General features: G+C 33.5%; 1 protein-coding gene across 1 annotated transcript in view; it reads right to left on the bottom strand.

Annotated features, from left to right (window-relative positions):
* Positions 1 to 14: 14 nt before the first annotated feature.
* Positions 15 to 10,399, bottom strand: part of LOC145303872 (uncharacterized) — a 34,997-nt gene continuing 24,612 nt past the window's right edge. Inside the window, exons 9-27 of the mRNA XM_080145526.1 lie at positions 9,592 to 9,646; positions 9,354 to 9,445; positions 8,791 to 8,865; positions 8,344 to 8,504; positions 7,724 to 7,845; positions 7,050 to 7,135; positions 6,532 to 6,608; positions 5,942 to 6,034; positions 5,474 to 5,608; positions 4,996 to 5,060; positions 4,618 to 4,711; positions 4,273 to 4,311; positions 3,599 to 3,675; positions 2,697 to 2,804; positions 2,326 to 2,416; positions 1,743 to 1,801; positions 1,409 to 1,465; positions 1,000 to 1,125; positions 15 to 113 (exon numbers count right to left, since the gene is read on the bottom strand). Coding sequence (XP_080001652.1) covers positions 26 to 113; positions 1,000 to 1,125; positions 1,409 to 1,465; positions 1,743 to 1,801; positions 2,326 to 2,416; positions 2,697 to 2,804; positions 3,599 to 3,675; positions 4,273 to 4,311; positions 4,618 to 4,711; positions 4,996 to 5,060; positions 5,474 to 5,608; positions 5,942 to 6,034; positions 6,532 to 6,608; positions 7,050 to 7,135; positions 7,724 to 7,845; positions 8,344 to 8,504; positions 8,791 to 8,865; positions 9,354 to 9,445; positions 9,592 to 9,646 — 1,700 coding nt within the window. The 3' untranslated portion in view covers positions 15 to 25. The remainder of the gene's footprint in view (positions 114 to 999; positions 1,126 to 1,408; positions 1,466 to 1,742; positions 1,802 to 2,325; positions 2,417 to 2,696; positions 2,805 to 3,598; positions 3,676 to 4,272; positions 4,312 to 4,617; positions 4,712 to 4,995; positions 5,061 to 5,473; positions 5,609 to 5,941; positions 6,035 to 6,531; positions 6,609 to 7,049; positions 7,136 to 7,723; positions 7,846 to 8,343; positions 8,505 to 8,790; positions 8,866 to 9,353; positions 9,446 to 9,591; positions 9,647 to 10,399) is intronic.

Below are 10,399 nucleotides of genomic sequence, written 5' to 3'. Positions count from 1 at the left end.
AAATATCTTGTTCCTTTCCTGGATTTTAAACTGGTGGAGGTTCATAATATCTGCCAATAAAGAGAATAAGACCTGTGGGGTTGTCTCTCACAAAATACAGGAACTGACGCTCTGTTACACAAAATAATAATAATAAAATAATAGTTAGTGTTTCTATACAGGGAGTAAGGGAGGGGACAATGGATCGAATATTTAATTTTTAAGAGTCTCAGACTTTGGGTACTGGCTTAAAGGAAATGTGCACAAATTCAGCAGGTTCTGACTGACTTTGGGTACTATCGCATCCCAATGCCCCGCTAACTAGCTGGGTTAGTTTTGAATATAGCAGACAGTAAACTTTGTTAATAGATGGCTGGTTTTAACAATTTTTTTTTCCCAAGAAAATGTCATTTCATGTATAGAAACTCTACTGTGACATATATGTATTAAACAATCTAAGAACCCCTTAAATTAGGTGGCAGTTAAAAATATATGAGAAGGGTTGACAAAGTTCTAAACACGATTTTTCTAGTGATCAATTACAGAATGATTACTACATTGTGATGTATTGGTAATTTAATTTTCAAGTGAATGATTTTTTTCTTAGAACTAATTTTGTTCTAAATTATATTACCAAGATCCCTTTACAATTTTGGTCAAATTTTCTGGATAAATCTGGTTTTCATTGCTTTTCAGCGAAAACTCTTAAATTTAATTAATTCCCAATTGTCCCCACCCTTACTCCCTGGTTTCTATATCATAATTAATTAATCAATAAGGGGATATTGGTCTTTGAATTAAACTAGAACCCAAAGTTTCACATTTTTTTATTCATTGGCCCAAAAACTTTGGGTACTTTAATACTGCTAGTGTTCAAACTTTCAAATCAATAGTTTTAACCTACAGAAGATAAACCGTTGGGGTTTGCATCAATTTATCATCCATTGTCTTATCCCTTAAGATTCCTGGAAGCAAACATACAAACTACTTAATTTTAAGAATTATTATAATTATTTTCCTAAATGAATTTGATAAGACTTTGTTTGTCTATTTTCTCTGTCAAAAGTGAGAGGATCCACATTGATTCCCTCCACTATAGTAATTCTATCCTCTGGTTTGGAAGGTCGTCGTAAATTTGGTTTTTTCCTGAAATAAAATAAAATTATTTCTAAGAGTGAGGGAGGGGAAATTGGGCTGCTTTGTTACACTAGTTCCATTTTTTTATAGACTGTACAATCTCTCAGTCTTCAGTTTATAATCATTGGTAGATACAAACTGGCGTTGTCCAAACTTATCCAGAAACAATTTTACATCATGTAAATAAGTTTTTTTTTTCACAAAAATTAAAATTTTTGGAGCGGGATTGGGGGTTTCGTTGGTCAAAAAATAGGTTTAAGTAAATCACCAAAATTTTTAAATTCTATTTTACCTGTTTTTCCTGAAATCTGCCTCTTTGCCAATAAATTCAACAGTTGCTGCCCATTCCCTAAAAATATTTTGATTCAAGATTATTTAGCTGTTGGATTTTAGATATTCTGCTTTAAACTTTGATATCCAAAGGAGGCAAAAAGTATAATTTTATTTCTGTTCTGTTTTGTTTAAAATTAAAAATTTTCATAAAATTATTAGTTTTGATTGGCGGAACAGCTGTAGGGTAAATAAAATTCTTTTTATCCATAAAACCGAAACTTTTAACAAACAATATCACAATATTTCAACACCAAACTTTTTTAGAACTTTTTTCAATGAAAAAATTGTCTTACTTTTCGCTTCTGCCAGCCCTTCTGCCCAATCTGCCCGGGAATCCTACTGGTTCAGCATTCTAAATCATAACAAAAACCCTTTACATAAAATAACAAATTAACCTTTGTAAAGATTAGATAAGACTCATTGACAAATTTCTGTGGGGTATGAGCCTTTTGAATGTCCTAGGCTTGCAGTATGCAGTATACACATTCGAACCCTTCAAATTGCAATTATGTTTTTTAACCAATTACCATGCACTGTATCTCTGTAAGGATATGCTTTGGCAATCAAAGTATTGTTGTTAGTACAATAACACTGTTGAGCGCAGCAATACATTTAAAAAATATCTTCATAAAACTAAGTTATTAATCGCATAGTATTATAGACAGCTTTGCGCGGATAGTAAAATAAAAAAAACTCCAGTTTTGTTATAGGCCCAGGCATACAAAACTGGTAGCAATTTCATGATTTTTAATTTTTTGTTCGCGGAAAATTGTCTATTTTACGATATGATACATTATATTTCAGTATGGATAAGAACCGGTTCTAATCCACAGGATATTAATCGGTTTCGAAGCGACACTGGAAATAGATTTTTACCTGTGAGACAGAAAATCTGTTGATTTGTCCAAAGGAAGATATTTCAAGATTTTCCTGTCCATTTATACCAGAAAAGTCAGCTAGGAATCCACTATAATATCACATATATTAATCATTATACAAAAGTAACAGAATACCTTTCTGTGTGTCTGTACCATATGATCCAGCAAATCACTGAACCGATATGGTTCTCCTTTACATGTTAATAACAATTTGGGAAATAAATATTTGTCTTATTCGTCTTTGAAAAAAATGCCCCCCTCATCTTTGTTTTTCTTTATAAAAATATTAAAAATGGAGGGCGTTCGATCCCCCCCCCCCTCACATTGAATACCCATAGAGACCTCTAGGGGCAGTAAAACATAATCTACCTAAATGCAGATTGGAGGCCTAAAGATTTCAAAGTCGGGACAAGCTCCAGGGTTGAGTCCATTTCAAATTTGGGGATCTTGACATCCACACTCAACCTCTGGACACATCTGTAACAAGGATAATTAGGTTTTTTAAAAGCGAAGCTTTTCTATAAATAGGGTTGGTCCGTCAGTTCGTCCGTCCGTCCGTAACGTATAGCTCTTTTTGTTAATTTAGGCATGTTAGAATTGTCCTATCGATTTCAAACTTTACATGTTGATTCCCGTAGTAGTTAGGTACGATTTAGAAATCGTAGCAACTCTATAATCATGACCAGAATTTCCGTACGTCCATTTTAAAAATGTTAATTTTTACTTTTTTAACAACAAATCTTTCTGTGATCTAATTTTCCGATTGTTCTGATTTTTGGTATATTGATTCCTAGGACAACAAAGTACAATATTATAAGCGAAGCAACTCTATAATCAAGTCCTAACAGTTGAAAATAAAAATGCATGCCTGCAGTTTCGAGTTCATTACCACGTCATACTAGAGTCGTTTTAAAAAAGCAGGGATCGGCAGCCGCGCGTAAGCCGCGTGTAAGCCTCAGTGAAATCGTCATTTTATCATTATAAAATTTAGCTGGATGTATAAAACTGCTCTTTAGCAGACAATCCTTCTTTCTGAAATTTCTTTTTCTGCCCACAAACAGTTTTAAAACTAAAGCTTATGCGCGGCTGAGGCGCGGCTGCCGAACCCTGAAAATAAGACTTACTGCTGGTATGCCTGGCGCATGAGAATAGTAGTAAGAGAAAGAAGAAGGCCTTTTTACGATCTATAGTTAAGACTTCCAGACAACGGTTGTGTTATCAAAGGCTTTGCCACTATCAGAAAATAAGAAGATCTTATCATCATAGTTTACCTCAATAATTTGTCCCAGTTGTCCAAACTTAATTTCTCCTCCATATCAGACAAGCCATTGGTGTTAAAATCTGTTATCTAAATATTAAAATTTATTTGAGGTAGGTATAATTCTTTTGAAAGTTAAAATAAAAAATGTGATTTACTTGAAAAAAAATTAAATATGTTAGGTATTAAACAAAGTAAATTTTTCATTTCTTTACTTTTGCATGTAAAGAAAATAGATTTTCGCCTGACTATTAATTCTAAAGGAGTTAGATTTCATAATAATCAATTTATATAATATATATTATTTTTCTCTAAGTAAAAAATGACAAACATGTGTAACGCATTATAGACAAATTCAGACAAACACATAGTCTGAGGTGTCATCAGCTTCTTTCAAACCAAATAATCTAATGTTCTAATCTACATCTTTATACTGAACGTAAAAATATGACAAACTAGATTTGTTATAAAACAAGCGTTACATGTGTAAGGCATAACAGACAGACAAACACACAGGTTATAGCGCTGGAAAGTGTGTGACGTCATAAGAATACGTCTATTATTATTCTCTTTTTTAGGAGATTCCTTTCCCACTCATTCCTCCTTTTAGACGTATGACACTTTCCAGAGCTTCATACAGTTTGCGGGATCTTCAGCTTTATATGTAAAAAATGCTTTGAGAGTTACCTTTCCTGGAAGAGCCAAAATAAGACTGGAATCCTTATCCTAAAACATAAGGAAACTCAATTTTTCTAGTAGCGAGGCTGCTCTAATATTCTGTTTGTCTTTCAACCCTCAGTCTGTCTGTTCGTCGTTCTGTAAACATGTAATGTCATTAGAAAAACGTGATTTTCTGGCTGCTAATTGATTGACATAGATACCCCTTACCAAAGAGGATTTAGTATATGTACAACTTACTTGGTCAGTCTGACAGTCGGTCTGTCAATAATGCTACAAAAGAAAAATAATTATAAAAATATATTTTGTATGTGGTCATCCTTGTTTAATAATGATTTATTAAAATTTTCTGACCTTGTATGGAACCTCAACGAGGGTGACATCAAGATCCTGCTGGTAACCAGCATTCATGTCACCTGACCAAGCCAGGGCTTCAACAGGTACAAGTCTAAACAATAGTAACATCAAGATACTGCTTGTAACCAGCATTCATGTCATCTGACCATGTCAGGGCTTCAACAGGTACAAGTCTAAACAAGAATAACATTAAAATACTGCTGGTAACCAGCATTCATGTCACCTGACCAAGCCAGGGCTTCAACAGGTACAAGTCTAAACAATAGCAACATCAAGATAATGCTAGTAACCAGCATTATTTCCAAGGAAGTGTCGCATGACCTAATGGTGGTTTTAGGCTATTTGCTTGCTACCTATCAAAATCATCTTACATACCTTCTTCCTCTTGGTAAATTGATAAATTGTAGAGTATCTTCACTTGCAGGCGAGTCCCAAACTCCCTGGAAAATATCTAATTATTTACTGTCAAAAGCTTTGCTAATATCAAGTTGACTTTTATTAATCCGCCAAGAAAGATTTAATTTTTTTGTATTATTTATATATCACAGGCATGCGAGAACGGGGTGTTTAAATTTAATTTTATCCTCTTAAGTTCATAAATACGTTTGAAATGGTTCCTACTGCTGTTATACCAATTAAGTGAAATTACCAGTTAGATTAGGGGGATTTGCATTGGCCCAACATTGGTTCATTACCATGCACAGTTTAGAACTTCCAGACAAAGATAGTGCAATCAAAGGGTTGGTTGTCAGTAGGATGTTTCTCGAGCGTAATCATGCACTTTACTAGCAAGATTTGGTCCAGAGATACACCAAAATACAATTCTTTAGAGGATATCATAGAAATTGCTTACCCTAAAGAAGCTGGTATCAAGAACAGAGATGGGAGGATTCTGATTCAAACCCTCCAGGTAGGTTATGTTGGGATAGTTTGTGATCTTGCCTTTGGATCCACTCTCTATATCCTTCCTTGAGATCTCGGCCAGTGACTAAGATTTAAAAGATTTGGTTAAAATCAAATTAAAGTAATAAAAACAAAAATATAAACACACTTTTAACGTTATAAAGAGCATGTACGCTTGGAAATTCCCCCCCCCCCCTCCCCACCCCAACCTAAAATCTGTAAATGACACTGGTACCTAAAGTTTTATATCTGTGTTATCTTATTCATTAGCTTAAAAATATATAGTACTTTCATAGACTTTTGATTTAAAGGTTTGAGCGTTTCAATCAACAATAGGAGAGGTAATTCTGTAATTATAACAATTAGTCTTTTGTATTGATAGAATAATGTCGAAATTTTCAACAAACTAAAATTTTACCTCTTTAATATTACCAAAGTCAAATTGTTCAATTTCCGCGGCGTAGAAATATTTAGCTCTCAATCTGTACATCTCTATCAGTTTATCCACATTCTAAATTAAAACAAGGATGACAACATCTATCAAAGTAAAGCTCTTTTATAATCAGATGGCTTGACAAACATTAACACTTGTGAGTCTGAGCACCTAATAAGCAGAATATTGATTTATAAGTCTAAACTAATTTTTATTCAAATTTGTTGCAAATAGCTTAACTATAGGTTAGACTTAAAGGCTTAATATTATAGAGATGCTCCGCTTATAAGATTATGCCTTGTTGTGTAAGAAATTATCATTCCAATAATAAAATCAGATAAATAAAATAAGTATACCAGATAAGATATGCATCGGTTTAGTGGTTAGCGAGATACTTTGCTACACACGCATACACATACATCCTGTTTCTTTTATATAATGATAATCTAAATCACCTTTTCTACAACAAGATTACTAATGGCAGACAAGTATCTATTCTTTGAGTCAAGCTACACACACACATACATACACACACAGACATCCTATTACTTTATATAGTTATTTTCAAAACCTACCTTATCTACCGCCACAAGCTTACTGATAGCGGACAAATATCTGTTCTTTGAGTCAAGCGCCTTGGAATCCAACTTATCTAAAAAGTAATTTGTAAATACATTTCAAGGTTAAAAAAATATTTAATAGTTTTTTATCAGCTTTCCGCGGATAAAAAATGATAAATTATAAAATCAATTTCAGTTTTTTTGGCCTTTGCAAAAATTTCATGTAAATCTATTTAAATTGCTGAAATGCAGGATATTTAAAGAGGACAATGAAGATGCTATTATGCCTGCTTTTCCTGGAAATCACCATTAAAAGAATTAACATGCTTAAATGGACTAGTGAAAATCATTGAGTTACTAAGCTTTCTAAAATGTTCCTTATTTTTACAAAAGTCATCATTCAAAGTTTGATACTCTTAGGACTATTCTAGCATGTCTAGATTAACAATAAGAGCTATTTGGTACTGACAGCAACGTACAGATAATACAATACGGTTATACAAATTTTTACTTCAAAAAGTTTTAAAATTTACCTAAAATGTTTTTGTATTGCAGATGTGGATTGAAGGAGGTGTCATCTAGCTGTAGGATATCATTGATTTCATTCAACGTGGAGCCCCTAAATAAGAAGACCGGTTTTGAAATTAACTGGAAGTCTGTCTAACCGCTGGATCGAACTGGTTCTTCTTCCCATAGTGAAGCTTTTTAAGGGTCAAGTAAAGGTTTATGACAATTTTTTGGGAGGTTACCTACTTCCATCCTCCAAAGAGAAATCGTGCCTAGAAAAAAATATCTTCCCCCAAATTTCTATTTTTCTATCTAAAATTAAAAGAAGAAGGTCGACCTAAACCCCTTTCCTAAAGTGCCACCAGGTATTAAAAAATACAAGTCCTTAAATGTATCGTATTGCTACAAGAATACAAAGTATGACGACTTTTCATATATTTTCAATTCTTCAAACATGAGAGTAAAACACTAGAGTGGGAAGGGGTTAAATAACTGTATGTCCCCATCCCAAGGACCTATTGCCGACTCTCAATTGGGTCTTTGAAAATCGACCAATACTGTCGGTAATATTAATACAGACAAGTAGCAGAAAATAATTTGCTAGCTGACGGAAAAGGTCCATGGAAAAAGGGGGGCAGATAGTTATCTGTGTATACATCTATACTTTAGATCTGTTTTCCCAACAAGAACGTCTGTCTACCTAGCTCCGAGATACAGCATAGCCAGGGATGAAGCAGTTGATATTGGGGAGAAAATGACATTATCTCGTGGATTTCTTGACACTAGGTCTTTGTACATCTTCATGCTAACATCATTGTTGATCTAAAACAAGTATTAATATTAAAAAGTGGAATGTTATTGGTTAACTTCAAATAAATTTCTAAACATATTGAAAGACTTGTCGAAATTATAGGATTTCTCTCCTATACCAATTACCTAACCCCTGCGGGAGTTCTAAACCATACGTAGCCTATACCTAAAGCGCCATAACTCTGAGGGCAACCCAGTACTCAATATAACCTAACCTAACCTAACCTGACCTAAAGTAACAAAAAAAAATCTCTACCCCTCCTATTTTCAATTTAAAAAAAAAATAAGAAAGGGGGATGTTAGTCCTTAACAAGGAACACAGTAATAGTGTCTGACTGATTATGACGTAACAAAAAAAAATAGCCAATGAGAGGCCGTTATTGACCAATGGTAAAATTTATAGTGGCCTCTCATTGGCTATTTTTTTTGTTACGTCATAATCAGTCAAGACACTATTACTGTGTTCCTTAACAAGGCACTTTGAGTGAAATTGCCACAAAAAAAACTTACTGTGACAAACTTCCTAGTCTGATCATCCAGTTCCAGGCTGGTGGAGATGAGTCCCAGGTTTCCAGGTGGTGACTCTGGCAGGTCCTGCTTGTCTCCATGGTCGTGGTCATGATGGTGGTGCTCATGGTCATGCTCATGATCTTCTTCTTCAACTATTTCTGTTTTGTTCCAAGCACAATTATCATAAAAGTCATAAATATTTTAGTTGAAATTGAATGAAAGACGGGTGGGGAAGGCTAGATTTTTTTCTATGAATAATCCTTGCAGGAGGGCTTTATCCTGCTGAGGCCCATACCTGCCCTATATAATCTAACTTAACAAAAAAAACTCCCCCCCCCCCCCCTATGCTTTGATTCATTTGAAAAAAAGGGAAGAATTCAGTACTTAACAAGACACTTTCATGAAAATTAATGGCAATTTTTTTTATAATTATTGTGTTATTCCCTGGTTCAAAAGTAGTTGTAGTAGTAGTGGTAGATGGAGCAAATAGATCTTGGAAAGACCATGGAACAACTGAATCAACTAAATAAATATACAATGTTTAAACTTCAGATGATAATCAATAATTGGACCAATTGGAACAATCAGACCATGTTATTGGTCATAAAGTGTACATTTATTTGAATTCTTAACTTTAACTGGTTTAAGAGTAGTTCTAGTTGGTATTACAGGTGTAAATCTACTTGAACTCTTACCTTTAACTGGTTTAGAAGTAGTTCTAGTTGAAGCTACAGGTATTAATCAACTTGAACTCTTACCTTTAACTGGTTTAGGTGTAAGTCTAGTTGAAGCTACAGGTGTAAGTCTACATGAACTCTTACCTTCAACTAATTTAGGTGTAGTTCTAGTTGAGGCTACAGGTGTAAATCTACATGAACTCTTACCTTCAACTGGTTTAGGTGTAGGTCTAGTTGAGGCTACAGGTGTAAATCTACTTTAACTCTTATCTTCACCTAGTTCAGGTGTAGGTCTATTTGAGGCTACAGGTGTAAATCTACTGGAACTCTTACCTTCAACTGGTTTAGGTGTAGTTCTAGTTGGGACTGCAGGTGTAAATCTACTTGAACTGGCAAATACAAGGTTGCTGTAATCTACCGAGGGTCTAAAAAATTAGATATTACATGAAAACTAAAAATAACACATATACAAATAAGCTTTTTTAAAAATATTTTTAAATTGTTAAAATTTGGCTTACAAAAAATTGTTTATTAAATGTTTGAAAAATTTTTATCTGAAAGATAATGGTACCTTGAAGAAGTAGCTGGTCTTGTAGTTGATGGAGGTGTAGATGGGTCACTAGAATCTAAAAAGAATATTAATTTAATTTAATCCTTTTAACTCACATATACTTTTAAAACGAATCTCTATTATGATTGAATAAGGTCTTTTATACTTTTAGACATGATTAATTTTTCTGATAATTATGATCTTGTTTATTTTCTTAATTTTGTTAATTTTGTGGAATCTGGCCTTTAATGTTTGAAATTTCAAGATTTTCAGGATAACCTGTTATAAAAAGACGCTCTCTTAGCTCCTAGGAGCTCTGTATTTGAAGGAGTAAGGAAAGTAGGTAAATAGCATAAACAAAATTTAGATATAGATTAAATAGCCTAAAACCATCCAGGGACCCAGAATAAGCTTCCATAAAATGGAGAACTCTATTCGTTCAGTATTTACTACTCTATTTAATAGGATAGCTTTAACAAAGAACATAGAAAGTTTAGACAATCAATCCAATAATTGGACCAATAGGAATACAGTGTAGGAACAATAATACTATAACTGGACCAATAGGAATACAGTGTAGGAACAATAATTCCATAATTTGACCAATAGGAATACAGTGTAGGAACAATTATACCATAATTGGACCAATAGGAATACAGTGAAGGAACTTATGTTTTCATAATACAATATGATAAACAACAGATTTTAAATTTGAACTGAAAGTTATTGAATAAAATATTTCCAATGCTATTGTTGCATAATCACATTTTTGTGTGCAACGACCCTTGTCATACAAAGGATAGGAATAGACATGCTGACAAAAAAAGAA

The sequence above is a fragment of the Acartia tonsa genome, chromosome 13 (assembly GCF_053477335.1).
Source record: "Acartia tonsa isolate MP-2025a chromosome 13, ASM5347733v1, whole genome shotgun sequence".
Classification (NCBI taxonomy): domain Eukaryota; kingdom Metazoa; phylum Arthropoda; class Copepoda; order Calanoida; family Acartiidae; genus Acartia; species Acartia tonsa.
The sequence above is the reverse complement of the archived record's forward strand: the minus strand, read 5'-3'. Positions and strand labels throughout refer to the sequence as shown.